The sequence below is a fragment of the Panthera tigris genome, chromosome B4 (assembly GCF_018350195.1).
Source record: "Panthera tigris isolate Pti1 chromosome B4, P.tigris_Pti1_mat1.1, whole genome shotgun sequence".
In the NCBI taxonomy this organism is placed as follows: Eukaryota; Metazoa; Chordata; class Mammalia; order Carnivora; family Felidae; genus Panthera; species Panthera tigris.
The window spans coordinates 88,577,371-88,600,574 of record NC_056666.1 but is presented as its reverse complement, the minus strand read 5'-3'; the positions used below and the strand labels follow the sequence as shown (position 1 = coordinate 88,600,574).

Here is a 23,204-nt window from a genome sequence, read left to right as displayed (position 1 = left end):
ATCCAATCTGGTGAGGACCTGACTACTACAGGAGGGCTGAGAAAGAGAATTTGCTCTCTCTGCCTGTCTTCAAGATGAGACACAATCATCTTCTTTGGACTTGAACTTGGGCTAGAACTTACACTATCATTGGGTCTTCTGATTCTCAGACTTTCAGAGTTGACTAGAACTATACCCTCGCTCTCTGGCTTGCTGTTTCATGTCTGCAAATCATGGGACTTCTCAGCCTCTGTACCGCATGAGTCAATTCCTTATAATCAGTCTTTCAATCTCTCTCCTCTCTCTCTAAATCTTCTACCAGGTCTTTCTCTGAAGAACCCATGCTAATACAGATTCCCAGATTGACTAAGTGAGCTTGGATTCAAACAGATGTTTGCTGACTACTGGTACAATCCACTTTTGCTTTGTTCTAGCACAGCCTTCTCCCTGTTTTTAGAACCTACTTAGTTCTCTTTCAAATGTGAAATGCAAAAGGAAGTTAATTAGTGGATTAGACTCAGGGAGTCTGAGGATCTTGGCTCACCCTTTCACTTTTTAGCCCAATGAATCCATCTGTTAGATCATTTAAATGAACACTTCTAGGGGGTGCCTCGGTGGCTCAGCTGGTTAAGTGTCCGACTTTGGCTCAGGTCATGGTTTCACGGTTCGTGGGTTTGAGCCTCGCATCGAGCTCTGTGCCCACAGGCTCAGAGCCTGGAGCCTGCTTCAGATTGATTCTGTGTATTTCTCTCTCTCTGCCCCTCCCCTGCTCATGCTTTGTCTCTCTCTGTCTCTCATAAATAAATAAATGTTAAAAAAAAGATTTTTTTAAATTAATACTTCTAAGAAGTACAGGTTGCCATTGAGGCACATGTTCAATTTTTTTACCTATCTTTTTGTTGAAGCAACATTAATGCCACTGACTCTAAAAGTACAAATGAGCAAGTAATAAACTGCCTAGTGCTGTGTGTTGTTAGGGAGGTGTTAACATTTAGAGATCTTTGTTAGAAAATGGTTGTCCCCAAACTACAATAATAGAGATAAAATGACCAGAAGGCCAGACCTGGACTTGACATTCTACTCCATTACTTATTGCACAACCTGGGTCAAGCCTCTCTGAGCCTTAGTTTCCTTATCTGTAAAATGGGGGAAATGATAGTAATTACCACAGACAGATGCTATAAGGATCACATTACTTAATGCAAGTAATGTGCTTATTATTAGCACAATAACCAGCACATTCTTACTGAGCATGTGGTAAATGTTAGCTACTCTGACAGGCGTGGCTAGTTACCTATAAATCTCTCTCCCCCTCTCTCAAAGAAACAGAACCTCTGATCTGTAACTGGTTAGGAATGAGCTGGCCACCTACAAGGCTGTAACTCCCTGATTTCCCTAGGGCTGCTGGAATCCCATTCTAAGTTCTGGCCAATGAAACATTACATGAAAATTTCACATGGGACTTTCATTAACTCTCCTTAAGAGACAGGAGGCGTGCCTGCCCTCTTTTCCTTTCTCCATTCTGTTCGTGTTTCCTTTCTCCATTTCAGGAACACCTATGCAACGGCTGGGGCTCCAGCAACTACTGTAAATATAAGGACTAAGGTTACAATCAGATTTCTCAGAACAGTGGGTTAGGAGAAGCCGGATTCTTGGATGGCTTTATGTAACCTCCATGCCAACACAAGGCTACCAACCTCGGGACTGACTTCTTTTATGTGAGAGAGATTATAAACTTCTAATTTGCTTCCACCATTATTTTGAGTATCTCTGTTCCTCAAGGCCAAACTAATCCTGACTGCTTTGGCTGGCCCTTGTGGTGGTGTAAGAATCCAAATGGAGGCTCAAAGCCATTTTGAAGCCATGTTTCTGCAAATAAAGGCAAGGTTGAGGAAAAAATATGGAAAAGGAGATGCATGTCCTCAAAGCCTTTGCTCCCCTTCCAGAAAGCACCATCTCTCTGCCCCCTCCCTGCTCAGAAGTCCAGGCATTCATGCCCGATGCACACAACCTGTACTCAAAGGATCTGATAAAACATGGTTCATTCTAAGCTATAAATGATCATAAGGCATCTCTTTCTACTCTTTCTGGGTGTCCGTATTTTATTTAAGACAAACTCTTCCCACAGGATGTTTGGAATAACCAAGAGGCCTCTGGGAGAAATATTGTTGGGAATCAAAGTCCACAAACAAGGCTGCAGCTCACCACTAAGGTTGACTGTAATTTCAAGTTAAGCTGGTATAAGGAGGTTAAGGTACTTCTCAAAATATTTTTGACACCCAGGGAATATCAAGAAATGAAAAAAAGGGAGGAGTGAAGATTTGTCTGAAAAGGCACTTAAACAGCAACCTCAATTTCTAAAGGCTATGTATTTTATACTTGTCGCTTCACTGATCATTATTATACCATCAGTTGTACAAAATTCCATGCACAATGCAACTCAGAAGGTCATCTGTGCATGACCAGTCAGTGGCTGCACAAGGACCCTCAACTACATTCCCCCCAATTCCTGGCCCACTGTACAAACACGCCTCACATTTTCTTTATGAATGTAAACTGAGTATGTATAATGAATAGATTTTATCAGAACAAGACAGAAATTGTGTATCTGAATTTAAAGTGCAGGAGAGACCAAACATCCTTCTTCTTTTATAGTAAACACTGTGGGTGTGTATGTGTGTGTGCGCACGTGTGTAAGTAATGTGAAGGTCTTTTCCTATGGAACAAGACCTCTGATCTTGGATGAGCACGCTCTCTGCTTAAGATAAAATTTTTTCACAAGAGTTCAAAGTGATCTACAGACTACCTAATTAAAACCTCATCTCCTCTACCCCTTAGGTCCTTAACTGACTTTGAGAGGTTAAACGACCCTGACAGGGTCATTCAAACTCCAGTGGTCTTTTCTAGAACCTGGCTCCTTCAGGCTTTCAGACTGACAATGATGAGAGTTTTGAGGAGTCAGCTTACTTGATTCATCTACACAGAGTCTGATAAATGTCTAAGTACATTTGACAGTCTGAGCCCAGGAGAAATTTCACCATACACATCCTTCATGGAGAAAAAAATTTTCACAGCATTCTACTGGTTTTCCTCCTGTTCAACAATTAAGCTTGTCTTTGCCATGGTTGCTTTGATTAGTACTACTTGTTTCACACCATCATCAGCAGGCACCTGTCTATGATGTGACGACCAGCAGATTTATTTTTTAAAGTATTAGAGAATGATTTATATTTCTAGGTAAAACAAACATCCAAGCAAAGGGAACCACAAGGAAAGTGTCACAAAGCTCTCATCTTAAAACAGTTCAATGAAAGACGATAGAGTTTCTTCTTTGGATAGCTCAGAGGCATGATGCTCACTAACCTTTTAAATGCTAAATCTAAATTCTGAATTCTAAATATAGAAATGGTTGGCTAACTTAGGTTATCAGAAATTAACAAATCACACAAAGCGTGGGCTAATAAATGGCCTTTATCATCAAAAACTCCCTTTCATTAGGAATTTGTTAGAGGATATGACCTTATAAAGAGGCTTTTGCAAGCAAAGTTAAAAGTTCCTTAAGGAGGAACTAACAAATAGAAATTGTCAATTTAATTCCTAAGTACAGGCGTAGCAAATGTGCCATTAAAAATACAAATTTATCACACATGTACAAAAAAACTGGAAAGCGAATTTTATAAGACTATCACTCACTTTATGAAAGCTTAAAACTACAGTGTCTTTCAATTAGCAAGTATCAATGGAGCATTAAAAACAATTTACGTGCGGCGCCTGGGTGGCGCAGTCGGTTAAGCGTCCGACTTCAGCCAGGTCACGATCTCCCGGTCCGTGAGTTGGAGCCCCGCGTCAGGCTCTGGGCTGATGGCTCGGAGCCTGGAGCCTGTTTCCGATTCTGTGTCTCCCTCTCTCTCTGCCCCTCCCCCATTCATGCTCTGTCTCTCTCTGTCCCAAAAATAAATAAAAAAGCGTTGAAAAAATTAAAAAAAAACCAATTTACGAAATTGTATTTCACACACATGGCTTTTTAAGAACAAATGCAACCTGTAAATCAAGAAACATGTTAGTAATGTTTCAGGTTTGATTTGCCTATAAATAAAAATTCAAATAATCTTGTGCAAAAATGCAAATATCTATAGCTAGAACAAATTAATATTATTCACTTCTCATTATGTGATTCTCTCTTATAAAATAAAAACTCATCGACTTCCTCCAGAAGGAATTTTTATTTAATAATGAAAGATCATTGCCCATGTGGGCCACCGGACCAGCAGCTTTGCGTTCTAAACCCAATCTCCTCATCTAGCTTGAAGCCCAGCACCGCCAAGATGCTGGCTTACCACTCTTCCCTCATGGACCCTGACACCAAACTCATAGGCAACACGGCACCGTTGCCTATTAGAAGTCAGTTCAAATGACCTGCCCCTGGAGACACAAATGATACAGAATTTGTGGATGAAGCCATCTATGACTTCAAGGCCAAGGTGTTTCTCAAGAATGAATGAATGAATGAATTCATTAAGAATGAAGCTGACAGAACCTTGATATATACAATCTCTACATTTCTGAGTGTCTAAAGAAACTCCAAAAATGCAACTCCAAAGGCCAAGGTGAGAAAGTAATGTATCTGCTGGGAATCACTAATTTCCCCGTTCCTGGAGAGCCTGATTTTCCACTTAATGCAATTTATGCCAAATCTGCAAACAAACAGGAAGCTGAGGTGATGAGGGCCTACTTATAGCAGCTGAGACAAGAGACTGGGCTGAGACTTTGTGAGAAAGTTTTTGACCCTCAGCACGTGGTGGACTTGCTTTGTGAAGAGACAATTTATGAACAAGAGTCTTTCAGGACCTGAAGAGTAAAAGGAGCCTGGGAAGACCCAGTTTTTCCACAGCCTTGGGCAGCATTTTACAGCAAGAGGTACACGGTAATTCGCCTTTATTTCATAAAGTTTTATACAGAAGACAGAAGAGAGCATGTCTTCACTCGAAGAGCTCTTTATCAAGAATTTGGGTAGGGGAGGGAAGAATGAATTGCCAAAGGGTGATTTGAAATTTTCTGTGGTATTAAGCTGGTGCTTAATAAGAACAGGTAATAATAAAGGAACTTCTAATATTCCTTGTAAAAAAAAAAAAAGATCATTAAGCGTAAAAAATTTTACACAGACATATGACTAACTCCAACTTGCAACCTCACTGTTTTTTTTTTAAATAAAATAGCTTTAAATTATTTAATTTCTTATGATTATATACAGCAACCTGAATAAAATTTAAATTCAAAAAAGCAAATTATTGCCAAGAAGGAAAACCGATACCTCCCCAAAAGTAATTTTAATATATTAGGTCATCAACCAAACAATTTAACTGAAATGGGAATAAAAATTAAAGTAACAGAATAAAAGCAACTCTAAATTGCTCAAATCCTGGGATGGCTAATGCAAGAATGGTAACAATTTGGGATGCCTCAGGGGCTCGGTCGGTGAAGCGTTCGACTCTTCCGTTCGGCTCAAGTCATGATCTCATCGTTCTTGGGAGAAAGCCCTATGTTGGGCTCTGTGCTGACAGCATGGAGCCTGCTTGGGATTCTCCTTCCCTCTCTCTCTGCCCCTCCTCCACTCACACTCACGAGTTCTCTCTCAAAATAAATAAATGGGCATTTAAAAAAAATGGCAACAATTTAAATCAAAATATTCTGGCATTAAATCTACGTATAGATCACATATAATCCAACTAGTTACAAACATAATCTTACAGGGACATCTAAACTCTAGTTTCTTAAAGTGTGCTAACTGCATATACATATTTACTTGAACACAGTCTCCCCAACGGAGAGAGTAGCCTAAGACCGTAGTAGTGTGCATCTATCCACTTGGATCAACATTTCAACCAGAGAAGCATCCATCAACACCCTAGCTTAGAATGAATTCGAATCAGAGCACTGTTTCTGCAAACCAAAATTCCCAAGCAAAGATTCTTTCAAAAGAAGAAAGATTATGTGCTTACCGTATAGAGTTCATTAAGAACCTTCATCAAATCCTCATGAAGCTGGAATGCAATCTCTTTGCTCTACAATTAAGAAAAAATTAAGAATCTTTAAAAAGGTAACAGAAACTTGTTTCCAAATTATTTACATCTTAAAAAGTCCACTAACTGAAAATAAAACAATGTATATAATACAAGAGAAGGCCAGCATAGCCCCACTATAAGAAACAGTTTTGACCAAACTGCCCTTTGTTTTCAATTAAAGTATAGTTGACACACAATGTTACATTACTTTTAGGTGTACAATATAGTGATTCAACATCTCTAAAAGGTTATGCTATGCTCACCACAAGTGTAGCCGCCATCTGTCACCTCACAATGCTATTACAACACCACTGACTACATTCCCTATTTGTATCTTTCATTCCCCACAACTTATTCATTCCATAACTGGAAGCCAGTATCTCCCACTCACCTTCACCCATTTTGCCCATCTCCTTCCTGTCTCCCAGGTGGCAACCACCAGTTCTCTGTATTTATGGGTCCATTTCTGCTTTTTGTTTGATTCTTTTGCTTCTTAGATTCCAGATACAAGTGAAATCATAAGGTATGTGTCTTTCTTTGTCTGACTTAATTTACTTAGCATAACACTCTTTTGGTCCATCCATATTGTTGCAAATAGCAAGATCTGATCCTTTTTATGGTTTAGTAATATTCCACCACACACACACACACACACCCCCCACATCTTTACCCATTCATCTATCAATGGACACTTGGGTTGCTTCCGCATCTTGGCTACTGTAAATGATGCTACGATAAACACAGAGGTGCGTATGTCTTTTCAAATGAGTGTTTTCATTTTCTTTGGGCAAATAACCAGTAGTGGAATTACCAGATCATATGATAATTCTATTTTTAATTTTTTGTAAGGTTTTAGTTTTAAGTAATCTCTACATGCCACGTGGGGCTCTAACTCATGACCCCAAGATCAAGAGTTGCATGCACCACCTACTGAGTCAGCCAGGTGCCCCTCCACTTTTAATATTTTCAGGAACCTCCACATTGCTTTCCTCATTAGCTATACCAATTAGTATTTCCACCAACAGTGCACACCTTCTTCCACATCTTGTTAACAGTTGTTATTGTCTGTTTGATTCTAGTTAAATGGCCTTTCTAAGTACTAGATGTGTGCACCAATTGTCACCATAGGCTGGACAGAGGCAAATAAGTAGAGAGTCTGAATGGCTCTTGTAAACCATCTGAATCAGACTTTATCAAGAAGAGAGAGGAAAAAGTAAGCCGGGTGAAGCATCGTGCTTGCTCAGAAGTTGAGTTGCAAAACTAACATCACTAAAAAAGATGAGTTCCAGCATCCTGACAGAGATGTCACAGAGAAATCTTGCAGTGTGAGTCCCAAAAAGCTAAGTTAGAAATCAAAACAGAAATTAACTCTTCCTTTCCAAGGGAACTATGTGACTAACTACAATTTTAGCGTTAAGAAAGCATTTTCAGGGGGTGCCTAAGTGGCTCAGTTGGTTGAGTGTCCGACTGTGTCAAGTCATGTCTGTCAGTTGGTGGGTTCAAGCCCTGCATCAGGCTCTGTGGACAACTCAGAGCCTGGAGCCAGCTTTGGATTCTCTATCTCCTTCTCTCTCTGCCCCTCCCCTGCTCATGCTCTCTCTCTCTCAAAAATAAATATTAAAAAATTAAAAAAATAAATAAAAGAAAGCATTTTCAAAGCAGTGCAATGGTAAGGCCACTTACAGTCCATATACCTTTGCTTCTGCATTTTTTAGGTTTTTATTTGAATTCTAGTTAGTTAACATGCAGTATAATATTAGTTTCAGGTGTACAATTCAGTGAATGATTCAACACTTCCATACATCACCCTGTGCTCATCTGCACTTATTATTTTCATGACAATGAAAAAGAGTTCTCCTTTTCCACTCAATTGGTAAATAACCAGCATTTAAAATAGTCTTCCCTAGGCTAATTCTAAGAGTTTGATATAGGAGTTTTTGAATCTTTTTTTCCCCCAGCAAAATCTACAAGCTATTTTAAAGGCATTCATGTATCCAAATTACTTTTCTTCCTGTTTTGAGTTCATTATGTAGTCTGCTACAGAGAATGGAAAAAAACGTAGTGTGGCTTAACCTACAGTTTGAATCAAGAACGACCACACCCACTGGATCATTTATGTGTCTCCCACTGGACTGCCAGCATCAGGGGTAAGGGCCACATCTTTATCAGCTCTGTGACTCTGTTGTCCTGCACGGTGCTTGGCAACCAGGCTAGGACTAGGGGGAGGCAGAGGAGGCACCAACGGTTTGGTATTTAAGGTGACATTCCCTCCCCCACTAGACCAGGTCCTGCTGGGGCACATGGGAAGCTTCCAATGAACACTTGCTAAATGAATCTGTAAAGAAGCTGAAATACTGCATCTGAGTAAGAGCTGAATTAGTTACCACATCTGCTGAAGGTTGGCCACTGGGGAGAGGATGGAAAGGAAAGGCCCACAGGCCACTTGTAAGGAAATATTAGGACTTAGATGAAATACAGCCCGTCTGCAAATGCAAGGTCACTGGGTCAGGCTTCCCTCAAAAAAGGCCAAATGCGATGAAGCAAAATCTCCGAAAGATAAAACAGTGTGGGAAGATGACATCAGAGCAGTACCTGAACTTGGGGAAATGCAAATTCATTAGCAGCCTTTGTCACTAGGTCTTTTTACGTGATACAGTACTGCTGTTTATCAAGCTCTGCCAGCTTCTAAAATCTTTAAATTGGAGTTAGAGACTTTATGTTTTGCTGTGTCCCTGATACGTGAAGAGGTGGGTTAAGAGTCACTCAAGAGTGAAAGGCAAGCCACAAGTGAGCAAATGAAGCCACCTGAAACTCGTTTTATTTTCCCCAAGTCTTGGTTATTCTGACTTGTATACATTACACTGGAATCTCCTAGGACTTCAGTTTGGTATTATTTTAATATCAAATTTCACTCAAGGATCTGGGTCACCGATTCAGAACCCTCTAATGGGATCAAAGGCCACCAACAGACTCTGCTCAGCTGACCACATTTCAGGTAGGAGGTCCAAAAATAAAGTATTTCTTGGCAAAGGCTCAGGACAATAACAACAGAAAGTCCCTTCGGTCTGATTGGCCCCGAACAAGAATATTTAGAATCAGATTAAAGACTGAAATTTGGGGTGATAGGAGTCCTCCCAAGCTATCCTAGGTCATGTATCTTAGAACAAGCAAGAAGATTCTTTGTGTATTTCACATTTTACAAGATTTCAGGTGGTGAGGTAGAAGAAATCTGGCATCACAAAATGTGCTCTCCCAAGCATACTCTTAGGTTTCTCTTTCACCTTTTCCCAGAGGCCCTGAAATATAAAAAATTTGTCTGAGAGGTAGTACTGCATAACACTTAAAAGCAAGGGCTCTGGAGTCAGAACGCCTGGGTCTTAAGTTTCAAAGACTTTGGATTCCCTTGAGCCTCAGTTTCCAGATCTGTAAAATGAATATAGTCATTGCACCCATCTCATAGGGTTGATGAGAGCATTAATCAGATGACACGCACATTGCATTAAGAACGATATCTAACACACAGTAAACTCTCCTTAAATATTACAATTATTTCTTTCCCAGACACTATTTGTAATGGCAACTTCCTTAAGCGTAAAGGCCACGTCATATTTCTCCTTCTTTTGGTCTCTAAGGAGACTTGCTGCATTGACTTTCATGTAGAAAGAGCTGGGCAGACACTGGTTGATTTGATTTTGATGTCCCTCTGCCGTGGTTATTAGATCCCTCCAAATGGCGCCTCATTTGAAAGGGTCCCAAGTATTGTGCTCCAGCCATACTCCCTTCCCCATATGTACGTTAAGTAACCTTACCTTTCCGTATTCCATTTTCATGGAAGTCCTACCACTAGTAACACACGATGAATTAACAAAACATCTGCTAATGGGGTGTCTGGGTGGCTCAGGTGATTAAGTATCTGACTCTTGACTTCAGCTCAGGTCATGATCTTGCAGTTTCTGAGTCTGAGCCCCGTGTCGGGCTCTGTGCTGACAGCGCAGAGGCTACTTGGGATTCTCTCTCTCTTTCTGCCCCTCACCCACTCATGTCCTGTCTCTCTCAAAATAATTAAATAAACTTTAAAAAAATGTAATGTGTGCTAGGTACCACCCCTTCCCCCCAAATAAAACATCCACTGGCAAATGGATATTTCCTCAAGCTAACATGAAAAGATATATACAAATCATGAAAGAGGCCCTTAAGGATCCTGGTTCCCATGGGGAATTTTAGATTTTTCTCAAAAGTTGGCGGGGAGTGTCTTTCAGGTCGGTAAACCCCTGGCTATACCCATGACACATCACTAAAGTTGCTACCTGTTGGTTTTAAATCTTTTCGGTCTAGTAAATAACTTCAAAATTAACTACTGTCTTCCCACCATGACTTCTTTAGTCAGCAAAGATGGTTAAAGAACTGGACTGTGCTCTGAAGCCCAAGTTCATGTGACTAATGAGTGAAGCATGGATACATGGGCTGGACCCAACATCAAGTCCTTGTCTTGAGTGCTGGGGTCATGGTGCTTGTGCTTATGGCATGTTAACAGTGATTGGATCACCTCATGTTAGCCCCACCTCAACTTTAAGCATGTCTCCAAATTATTATACAAACAGTGAATAACAATCCTTTCTTCAAAATACTACCCTGGACCCCAAAAGAAATAATCTTAAGCCGCCTACTGTGGCACACAGTTAGTGCAGTGGCAATGTTAGACTAATGAACTGAAACCCTCCAATTAGAAAATACCTGGATTTTCAAAGCCCATAAAAATTCAATAGGTTAAATATGCCTCTGGTTTCTTTTTCATTAGAAATTTGAAAACAATGAAGCAGACCCTTGATCCTTGAACAAGAACTACTAGGAAAAACGATACCTCAGTATTAAGAAAAGCAATCAGTGTTCCCTTACAAGAGGAAAGAATGACTTTATATAAAAGGATATACATTTGAAATCAGGTATTTTCTACATTACTTGAGATTGGTGGATTAAAATTACTTTTGCGCAGGGCAGGGGAGTCGCTTCATCTGCTTCAGGTACGAAGTTGGGAACATGAAGAATTGGTTCCCACCCTCCACCGCCCCCCCCCCCATTAATACGAGTCTATGTAAGTTCCAGTGATGGTAAAACTTCCCATACATTACAACGAAACCCTGACGTTCTTACCCAAGGGGATGGAAAATGGTTACAGCTTCAATACAGTTGACATTTACTGAATGTCTCTGATGTGTGTAGAATGTCTCTGATGTGTGCCTCTGTGAGTAGAATATCAAGCCTATTTCTTTTCTGTTTGTCACTTTGATGTTTCAGATACATCAAACATGAGTTCAAGCCATCCCCAAGTGTTTACCTTTTTCCATATAAAAATTGAGTATACTGAAGAATATTAAAAAATAGAGAACAGAGGTACACACCTACCACCATTATAATTTCATTTCCTTCAAGTTTATTTATCTAAACATAGGTCTGCAGTGTAATCGTTCTGTAATAATGACGTATCTTTTTCTACTCTTTTTTCCAATTACCATACACTTCTCCATCTACTTACATACTTTCAGAACCATCATTATTGGATTCATAATAACTACCCAGTGAATGTATATTAACCATTCTTCTATTATGGTTGCCAATATTTCCACTATTTTTCACTAATCATTCCATCATTTATTTACTTAGTCATTCAATTTCACCAATCTGCTTTAAGCACTCTGAACTATTATCAAAAATGCTGGTCTAAGGGCATAGCTTGCATTTTACATTGTTTCCTTAAGATCAATTCCCAGACATGAAATTAGTAGGATAAAAGTATTGACACTTCTAAGCCTCTTGATACATACGAGAATATTATTTTCTAAAAAGGTTCTGATGAATTTATAGTTCTTTCAGGGCAACAGTGTCACTCAAGTCAGAATCTGGGGTTCCTCCAGGATTCATTTCATCTCTCTAAAGGAGAAGTCACCAATCCTATCTATCCTGGCTGATCTATTCTTCTGCATGCCATTAGAATTAAAAAAAAAAAAAATCTAGTTATGTCCTTTCTCTGATTAAAGCCTTCCAAAGGCTTGCTATGTATTTGCAGGATAGAGTTCAAAATTCTTCAATTTCTCATAACCTCCTCTGCCTAACTAGTCTACTTCACCTTCCACAAATTTCAAACTACATCCTTCAGCCTGGCCATAAACTGCCACCTCACGTGTCCTGCTTTCAATCACATCCCCGCACTTTTCCCAGGCTGGCCCCTCTGCCAGGACTCTCCTTCCTTTTTGTACCTGATAGAGTCCTATCACCTACTTTGAAAACTTTCTTGTAACTTTGTCTTGTCTCCCAAAGAAAGAAATTATGTCCCGCCTTCTCTGTTATTTCAGAATACATTTTTCACCACTCCCAGGCAGTATAATTTAGCGGTTAAGAGTTCATACTGTAAAATCAAACTGCCTATTTTCAAACGTGTTATAGTCTGTGCGTAAGTAATTTTGTGAGACCTCAGTTTTTCCAATGACAAAATGGAGACACAAGTACTCTCTATGTTAAGAGTTTTATTGCGATGGTCCTTATCAATACTTAACACAAAACGCGGCATATGGTGAGTGGTAAGCTGATGCTACCCAACTAATATTACACCTATCACATTTCTTTCTCTCCTCAGAGTTTCTCTGAGAACAGAGATTATGTGCTCCAGGACCTGCTTGGGTGCCTGGCACTCCATAGGTTCTAGATATGCATTTGTTGAATGGGCCCAGACCTGAGTGAATAAAGCACGACTTCTGCCCTCCACAGCTTAAAATCTCATGGAAGAGCCAGACATGCCCAAACAGCTTTCTATGCAGAGCACTGTAATCAGCACTACACTGTGTGGTCCCTGGCCAGGATCTCTATTCCTGGAGGCCTGCAGCCTTGCTCCCTGGAAACTCCCAGAAATGAGAGAGAGAAAGGCAGCACAAAGAGCATAATTAATACAATCACAGGTGAATACACTGAGCGATCAATCAAGTGATCTATGTGGTTGGATTAAATGACCAATTCAGAGGGCTTCTGGGCTCACACAGAGGCATTTTTAAAGTAAATCTATTGTGATGACCAGAATCCTGACCTTATGCTGAGTCAGAGTGGGAATAAGAGAGAAAGAGGAAAACCAGATTAAATATTTAATAAGAAGGTTTTAAATGTTTTTAGTGTCTCACGCTTGGTGAGTTTTAGATATAAATTTTGGTTAAAAGGGTCAACCCATATTTCCACAGTATGTGTGCTTTTAAGTTTCCAAAGCTCATGTTCATATGTATTTACAATAATAGATTCTCTTGAGTCACGAAAACTCTGAAGACAGAGGCAACAGCATCCTGTGAAACACCTAATGCAGAAAAAGCTGGGATGGTCTTAATGTCCTGAACCAAGCTTCTGGATAACATTTATGGTGTTTCTCTACATTCCCTTCTATCCATTAAGCAACATGGTTTTGTATTTATGACAATGCACAACTAAGTATCAGTGCATGGAATTAGCCTCATTCCTGAGAAAATCAATCAGTGTTCTCTGAGACAAAACTCCATGCCATTAGAAAATGTGGGAAAATAAGAATCATAGACGTACAGGAGAAAGAACTTCCATTGTGGAACAAGACAAAACTGAATCTTAAAGGAGTATCTGGAACATCTCCCAAAATACTTACTAATAAATTGCTAGGCAAATGTGGCATTTGCCATCCAGGTGAAAAAGGCCTGCTATTGCTATGTTGAGCCCATATGCTGATAACTTGAAAGGTGCAAAGTTGGGGCGCCTGGAAGGCTCAGTCGGTTGAGGTTCAACTTTGGCTCAGGTCATGATCTCATGATTCATGGGTCTGGGCCCCACATAGGGCTTGCTGCTTTCTACCCAGAGCCCACTTCGGATCCTCTGTCCCCCCTCTCTCTGCCCCTCCCCCGCTTGCGTTCTCTCAAAAATCAATAAAAACATTAAAAAAAAATTGGAAGATGCCAAGTCATGTATACCAAAGTCACTTATAACCTCCCAGGTATAAACGCACCAGAACAGACATGTGAAGTAACCCAAGACTGAAATTTAAAATCCTACAGGGAATAAAAGAGATGTGACCACTATTTTCATTTTCAGCTTGCATTTCCTTAACTCTTCAAGAAACACAGTTTTTCGTGCTAGGGTTATTTCTCTACTCAAAATGGTGACAAATTAGACATACCTTTTCAGTGTCACTAAATGAATAATCACTCAGGCATAAGTCCTCAGTAGCTGATATAAACAAACCCACCCAATTAAAATCAGAATGTGTTATGAAATTTTGGTTCAGACTGTAATATAATTAACTTTTTTAAAATGTAAGAAACGTACTTCCAGACCATTTTTTCTTTTTAAAAATGTTTATCTTTGAGAGAGAGACAGGGACAGGGAGAGAGACAGAGAGAGAGAGAGACAGAGACAGAGAGAGACAGAGACAGAGACAGAATGAGCGGGGAGAGGGGCAGAGAGAGAGGGAGACATACAATCCAAAAGCAGGCTCCAGGCTCTGAGCTGTCAGCACAGAGCCCGATGTGGGTGGGGCTTGAACTCAGGAACCACAGGATCATGACCTGAGCCGAAGCTGGACGCTCAACTGACTAAACCACCCAGGTGCCCCTCCAGACCATTTTTCAATATGCTGCTTTACAAAAATTTACTAACTCAAACTTTATTAACATTTCTTATTGTTAGCATAATAACAGATATCCTATAGTACATGAACCTGAGTCTACAAATTTCTCACTGAAGCCAACTGTCTTTCTCTCCTATGGCAAATGTGGTGTGCAGGGATCCTAAGCCACACTGCCTCTCTGTGTGACCAAAAGCTTAGGTCTATGACACAGTTGGCCAGGTTATGAGCATATTCTGTGTTGAAGCAAATTAGACCACACTGTGTAGAGAACCCATGATCTTAGTCTTAATAGCACTGTGGTAAGAAAAATCCAGACTATTTACAAAAATAAATCAATTAAGTAGATTTGCTCATTTATAAGTAATCTATTGAATTAGTAAGCAAAAGGTCGAGATTCTCTGATACTAATAAAAAGTTCAATCATTCTTGTACTCACTCATTCTATGAGATTTTATGAGTGCCTTCTAAGTGCCAAGGTTAGAAACACAGCCTTACAGTTTAGCGAGACAGATAAACAATTTCAATCCAATCTGACTTATGCTTAGTCAAACAATCTAAACCAAGTAAAATCTCTATATACAGCTCTTGAAGCAAACTCAAAATTTAATAAACTAATCAATCTTCAAGAATTTAACCTAAATCATAAATCAGGGCTGCTTGGGTGGCTCAGTCGGTTGAGTGCCCGCTTCTTGATTTCAGCTCAGGTCATGATTCCAGGGTTGTGGGACTGAGCCGTGGGCCAGGTTCCGCACTAAGTGCGGAAGCCTTCTTGGGATTCTCTCTCCCCCCTGTTAATACCTTTTACTTCTCTGAACTGTTTGCTCATCTGTACAATGGAGAATATTACAATATCCAGTTGACTCTTGAACAACATGGGTTTGAGCTACCCGGGTCCACCTACACGCAGGGTTTGTTAAAAATAAGTATGGTACAGCAAGTGCATTTTCTTTCCCACATGACTTATTTTTTAAAATATTTCTTAAAATATTTATTTTTGAAAGAATAAAATGGGCGAAGGAGGATCTGAAGCAGGGTCTGCGCTGACAGCAGTGAGCCTGATGCGGGGCTCGAAATCACAACGAGGTCATGACTTGAGCCAAAGTCGGAGGCTCAACCGACTGAACCACCCAGGCACCCCTTATGACTTTTTAAGTAATATTTTCTTTTCTCTAGCTCACTTTATTGTAAGAATACAGTATATAATACATATAACATATGTGTTAATGACTGTTTATGTTATCAGTAAGACTTCTGGTCAACAGTAGACAATAGTTAATTTTTTTTTCTTTTTAATTTTTTATTTGGGGGGGGGGCAGGGAGGGGCAGAGAGAGAGAGACAGAGCCAGAGAATCCCAAAGCAGGCTCCACAGCGTCACCGCAGAGCCCTATGCGGGGCTTGAACTCACAAACTGTGAGATCATGACCTGAGCCAAAATCAAGAGTCAGAGCCAGGTGCCCCTGTTAGTAGTTAAGTTTTAGGGGAGTCAGAAGGTATAAGCAGATTTGCAACTGTGCAGGAGGTTGGCACCCCAACCCTCACATTGTTCAAGGGTCAACTGTGTACTCCTTAGGGTTCTTACAAGGATTAAATCGTTAGGTGCGTAACAGAGTATCTGGCACATACTAAGAACTCCATGAATATAGGCTCTGTCATGATGCTATTATCAGCTCAAGGTCATTCCTTGCTTCATTTCATGAGGTCATCCTCCATTTCTTGAAATGCTGATGCGACAGTGTATTCATACTGACTTTCAACTCAGTATGTCTCAGATGGTCCCTTCAACATATTTCAAGACTTTCTAGAATACTTCAATTTTGTTTGAGGTACTACAGCAGGAAGGATAAAGTCCATTCCAAAGCCACAACAAAGCAAAACTCTTAACTGTAAGCTCCCCCTTGCTGACTTCAGACTGTAGTAACTGCTAGATAGTCCTCCTTAGATTAAGGAACCTGTCTCCACCTACGTTCTATCAATTGGTCTTAACTCCTGTAGACTTAGAGAGCTAGACAATGCAAACCATCTTCTATACGACAGGTCTTCAAATACGTGAAGACAGCTACTCTCTCCTAGCGAAAGCTGACTTTCTTTGTACTAAGTATCCCCAGTGTCTTTATTCCTTACATGACACAGTTTAAGGATATGAGAGCACATTCTCCTTGCCACGCCCCCATCGTTGCCTTGCAGCTAGAAGTACCATAGAGATTCTTTCTTTATATCTCAAGGAGTGGAGGCTAAAATATTGAAAGGATTATCAAGAAGTAACACACACCTCCCAGTGACTTGCAACCACCCCGTTCTGTGGAGACAGTCCAAACCCATGTCTACGTGGTTACAATAAGCCCAGGAATCCTGGAATCATTGTTAGATTCTTTTTCTTTTCCAACAGGGTAAAGAGGCATCAGTTAAAAGAGTAGAAGCCTTAAGAAAATCTGACTAGGACAGATCTTTTGTAAAACCACCACCACCACAAAGCATTTAGTTAATTCTCAATCTATATAAATGCAAGCTTTATGAAGACAGTAGAAACATGGAACTACTCTCTGATCATAATTCACGAAACAGAAAAAATTACCAGCCAGATTACTAATGCAATAGCTTTCTCACTAGTTTCTTTAAGACCAGTTTGTTCTCATTTCAATTGACTCTTCGTAGTGCTTTCAACAAACAAAGCTGATTATGTCATATCCCTGATTAAAAAGCTCTCTTGAGGGGCACCTGGGTGGCTCGGTCGGTTAAGTGTCCGACTTCGGCTCAGGTCATGATCTCACAGTCCGTGAGTTCGAGCCCCGCGTCGGGCTCTGTGCTGACTGCTCAGAGCCTGGAGCGTGTTTCAGATTCTGTGTCTCCCTCTCTCTCTGCCCCTCCCCTGTTCGTGCTCTGTCTCTCTCTGTCTCAAAAATAAATAAACGTTAAAAAAATTTAAAAAAAAAAAAAAAGCTCTCTTGGCTTCTTTAGTTGCTTAAATGACCACCTACCAATTCCTCAAACAGAAAATTCTTGCACTTCCACCCCCTGCACCCCCACCAAATATGCCTTTCTAAATCTCAGCCAGCTGTTACCCTATTATGTATGCTTCACCATCCTACAGGCTACATTCCTGAGCTTGGCCAGCTGTATAACTGATGGGAGTTTTAGGTTGAGGCAAAAAAGGAGGCCCTAACCTATCTTCACAGCTCACTGCTGTTAGGAGTCAGGTAGACAGGGCCACCAGGAGTCCCACCTACCATCATCTTCCCCTACAGCCATTTCCTAGATACGTGCTAGGCTTGATCAGAATCCCAGGACCTTGTCCTTTACTGTTCTCTCTGTATAAAAGAATACACTTCCCCTAATTCTTCTGTAAAACCCAAGTTTAAGACAATGATCAAATGCCACTTCAAAGACTCTGTGGAGCCTTTCTCCATTTTCTTTTAATCTGTTTTTAATGTTTATTTATTTTTGACAGAGACAGAGCATGAGTGGGCGAGGGGCAGAAAGAGAGGGAGACACAGAATCTAAGGCAGGCTCCAGGCTCTGAGCTGTCAGCACAGAGCCCGACGTGGGGCTCGAACTCATGGACTAGGAGATCATGACCTGAGCCGAAGTTGGATGCTCAACCAACTGAGCCACCCAGGCGCTCCCATTTTCCTAGGCAATATGTCTTACAATCCCCCCTGTGCTATAGCAGTTTTAGGTCCTTTCTCTGTAAGAGCAGTTACTGGTTTGTAACGTAATTTTTATCTCTACACTTCCTTTTCTTATTAGGTTATAAGCTCCTTTGGGGTACTGAGGATTTGGGCCTTACTCCCTTTTGTAATCTCAGAATGCACCCTTGTGCCTGTCACATAATGATAATACATGTTTGTTGAATGAAAAACAGAATGTCCACTTTGTTTTGAAAAGGAAGCTGATTTCAGTAAAGTTTCAGAAAAAAATGAAGAGAAAGAAAAGTGAAAGTCACAATGGATTTGTTATGATTATTTTCAGTGGAATTATAAGACCTTGCCAAATAATAAAATATTATTTTATTAGACCCCTGCAATCTCCATTTTAAGAGCTAAAGAGATGAAATTTTTGTGGGCATGTTTATTCAAGCCAGTGCACTAAGCCAAATAGGATTCTTGTTCACTTAAAACTATCAAAATTTAAAAAGTAAAATGGTGCACGTATTTATTTACTATCAATTATTAAACATTACTGTTTTTTTCAATGTAAATAGTTCATATATTCAGTGTCAAAATTTATTATTTTCATAACTTTCTAAGGTTCATCTGACAATGTATTTAAGTTGGTAAAATACCTGCTTGTCTCTAACTACTTTTCTAATAATCTTTTCCTTTCAGATTTTAAATATTTTATAGTGTTTATTTTTAAGAGCGCGCGCGCGAGAGAGAGGGAGAGACGGAGAGAGGGACAGAGAGAGAGAGCACAAGCAGGGGAGGGGCAGAGAAAGAGGGAGACACAGAATCTGAAGCAGGCTCCAAGCTTTGAGCTGTCAGCACAGAGCCCGACACGGGGCTTGAACTCATGAACCATGGGATCATGACCTGAGTTGAAGTAGGCTGCTTAACTGACTGAGCCACCCAGGCACTCCCTTTGATTCAGATTTTAAAAGCACTGAAATCGATCTGACAGCCACAGTCAGTATCTGTTTGCAAGTGTGTATTTTTGGGTTGCTATAATTCAAGGTATCACAAGTGTTTCTTAATTCAAATATTTACTCTATGTGCAATACCCCCCAATATGGCATTTCTTGCAGCTGCTAGAAATCTTTTAGAATCCTACCATGTGAAATTAAATACAGTCTTCAAATGGTAAGAAGGCTTGGCTAGCAACCAGAATACGGTTTTCAGGTTGCTTTAGACTTCGTTGATCTCAACTGCAGACACCTCGACATATGGTAGGAATGTTCTCTCCTCATCAGTTCTTTTCTTAAGGCTGCAATTTCCTCCTTGGATGAGGAGAATGGTACGGATTCAGTGTCTACAGCTCTTTGAAGATGGGTTTTATTAAGTGCTGATCTTTTATAAATAAATGAACCTAAACAAACCTGGTACTGAATGGTATTTTTTATCCTTCTTTATGGGAGGTGAGAGGCTGGGTGTCTTTTGACTTACTCCATGTTAATTTAATTAAGAGTTTTGTAAGCCCTGTAATTGAAAAATCAAATTACACATTTCTTTAAACAACAACAAAAAAAGTGTTTGGGAGAATGGAGGACTCAGTAAGAATCAAGTGTTCTCAACTTGGGCCAATTCTCTCTGACCAGGGACATCTGTTAATATCCGAATACATTTTTGGTTGTCACAACTGGTAAGGGGCTACTGGCATTTAATGCAGAAAGAAATCCAATCATCCAATTCTTGTTCTCCAATAAGTAAGGTATCATTTTTTCCCTGGCTGCTTCCTATAATTTTGCTACTTTTCAATCTGATTATGATGCATCTGTGTATTGACTTCTAAAGATTCATCCGGTTTTGGGGCACTTGCGGGGCTCAGTTGTTTAAGTGTCCAACTTCGGCTCAGGTCATGATCTCACGGCTTGTGGGTTCAAGCACCCCGTTGGGCTCTGTGCTGACAGCTCAGGGCCTGGAGCCTGCTTTGGATTCTGTGCCTCCCTCTCTCTCTGCCCCTCCCTCTCTCCCCGTCCTCCAAAACCAACCAACCAAACAAACAAACAAAAGATTCATCCAGTTTGGATTTTACTAAGCTTCTTGAATATGTATGTTTATCTCATTTGCCATGTTTGGGAAGTTTTCTTGCAATTGTTTTTTCAAATATTTTCTCTGCACAAACTCTTTTCTCCTCTCCTTCAGGGACTGTGCTGTCTACTGATACAGCTGTCAGACTTTTGGTATTGTCCCAAAGGTCCATGAGGCAATGATCATTTTCTATTTCAAATTTTTCTTTGTTGTTCAGATTGGACAACTTCTATAAATCAGTCTTCAAGATTAACAGAAATTAATCTGACTTTTCCCTATATTATTTCCATTCTGCTATTGAACCCATTTAGTGAGTTTTTTTATTTTGGTTACTTCCTATCTTTCCCTTCACTTCAAGAGTGTTTGTTCGTACTTCTTGGCACATTTTTATCATGGTTGCTTTAAAAATGTTTGGTAGGTAATTCCAACATTTGCATCAATTCAGAATCATCTGTTGATGGTCTTTTCCCATGTGAATTGAAGTTTTCATGGTTCTTTATATGCTGAGTAATTTTGGATTGTATTCTGGATATTTTGAATATGATATTATGAGATTTGGAGTCTTGTTTAAACCACATGCAAAATACCGATATTGTTGTTTTATCAAGACATCAAGCTGGTTCAATTCAGGATGCAAATTCTGACCAGCCTTCACGGTTGTGGTTTCAACATCAGGTCTTTTTCAAGCATCTTTGTAACACTATTTGGATCTGTCCTGTACATGCATCATCCAAAGTTCAGTCTGGAATCCAGGCAGTGGTCTATCCCTTAGCTCAGTTTTCAAAATCTTTGGTAGGTATACTCCTCAAAATCAGACTCAAGCCTATTCAGCTCAGAGATGAACTGAGGAGTTCATAAAGAACTTTATAGGGGGCACCTGGCTGGCCCAGTTGGTGAAGCATGGGACCTCTTGACAGTGGGGTTGTGAGTTCGAGCCCCATGTTTGGTGTAGAGATTATTTAAAAATAAAATCTTAAAAAACAAAAAGAGAAAACTTTATGAGTTTTTTTAATCTTCACCCGTCTATAATCTCCCTGGTCCTTTTTGGTTCTTTGGGAAACCCTTTTCAGTCATCTAACCAGAAAGCTGGTACTTTACTTATTCCACTCTGCCACAAACTTCCCATAACTGATTTTCCTCTGAGTTCTCACTCCTGGGAAGTAGACTGCACATAATAGTGCTACTTAAATCCAGCTGTCAATACTGGATCTTTTTGAAATGTCTTGAAATTTCTGTTATGTAGGTGACATTCACCTCTGGTTTCTAACATAAATGTAAATATTCATTATCTACTCACTCAATAAAAATTAACTGAGCATCTAGTACGTATTAGTATTTCAATGAATGATACAAGGACACTTCCCTCAGGAACTTACATTTAAATTGAGGGGAGGGGTGCCTGGGTGGCTCAGTTGGTTAAGCGTCCAACTTTGATTCAGGTCGTAAGTTCAAGTCCTGCGTCGGGCTCTGTGCCGACAGCTTAGAGCCTGGAGCCTGCTTCAGATTCTTGTTTTCCTCTGCGCCCCCCTCCCTGCCTCTCCCCCACTCACACTCTGTCTCAAAAATTAATAAACATTAAAAAGATTTTTTTTTAATTTTAACTGAGGGGAAACAAAATGAATACATATTAAGTAAATATAGAATATGTCAGAAAGAGAGAAGTGCTACAGAGAAAAATACAGTAAGAGAAAAGAGGTGGGGGTGCAGACTTTAACTCAGAGTAACATGGGAGATGAGAGAGTGAGGAAAGGAGTAATGAGATCTGCCTGAAGTTAAAAGGATTGTTCCAGTTTTTCCTCTTTATATATTTGATTAGTCATTTCAAAGATAACTTGGCAGGTAAGACACTTAGAGCCCATGTGCAAGCTGCTATCTTGCTCAGAAATTCCCTGAGTTCATGTCTTTTCATCTTAACCATCTGAATTTTATATGTTCAAAGCACAGCTTTCAAGTGTACCTGGAGCACAGGCCAATTCTCCATTAACAAACAGCATTTGGAGCAGAATTAGTTACTGTTTGTAGTCCCCCCCCCCCTTTTTTTTTTTTTACTATGGACACTGGTATACTCTGGGCCAAGTTTCTTTAAGGTTTTAGTTTATAATAAATAATTCTCTTCTTCTGTGTCTTACAAAATGTTCATCGTACAAAAATCAGAAATCACAGATAAGCAAACAGAAGGGAAAAAAAGTAACTTAGAGATGTCCATTTAAATTTTTTTTTCTTAACGTTTATTTATTTTTGAGACAGAGAGAGAGCATGAACGGGGGAGGGTCCAAGAGAGGGAGACACAGAATCTGAAACAGGCTCCAGGCTCTGAGCCGTCAGCACAGAGCCCGATGCGGGGCTCGAACTCACGGACCGCGAGATCATGACCTGAGCCGAAGTCGGCCGCTTAACTGACTGAGCCACCCAGGCGCCCCGAGATGTTCATTTAAAATAATTTTGGTTCACACACTTCCATTTAAGTTGTTTTTTTTTTTAAAGTTTGAAGTAATCTCTACATCCTATGTGGAGCTCGAACTCACAATCCTGAGATCCAGAGCCGCGTGCTCAACCAACTGAGCCACCCAGTTTTTTTAACCACGAAAACGTTTCAAGTGTTGTCAACAACTGTTTTGAATGTAATGATGGGTTCAAACGCTAACATGAGAGTGTCAGTACCACCGCACCATGCTGCATGACAAAATGTCCCAACTTAGCTCCCATCAGGTTTCTAATTACATCATTTTCCAAGGAGACACACATCTACACTTGGTTAGTGTCCTCGGCTTCTGAACTGACAGTGAATACTCTTATCTAGTAACTCACCTGCTAAGTTTACAGCCAGGACACATGTCCTTTTGTCACCAAGTAAT

General features: G+C 40.1%; 1 protein-coding gene and 1 pseudogene across 1 annotated transcript in view; one reads left to right on the top strand and one right to left on the bottom strand.

Annotated features, from left to right (window-relative positions):
- SRGAP1 (SLIT-ROBO Rho GTPase activating protein 1) overlaps positions 1-23,204 on the bottom strand; it is a 281,933-nt gene that overhangs the window by 110,210 nt on the left and 148,519 nt on the right. Inside the window, 1 exon segment of the mRNA XM_007082210.2 lies at positions 5,979-6,041. Coding sequence (XP_007082272.2) covers positions 5,979-6,041 — 63 coding nt within the window.
- LOC122240382 lies at positions 4,305-4,838 on the top strand (annotated as a pseudogene).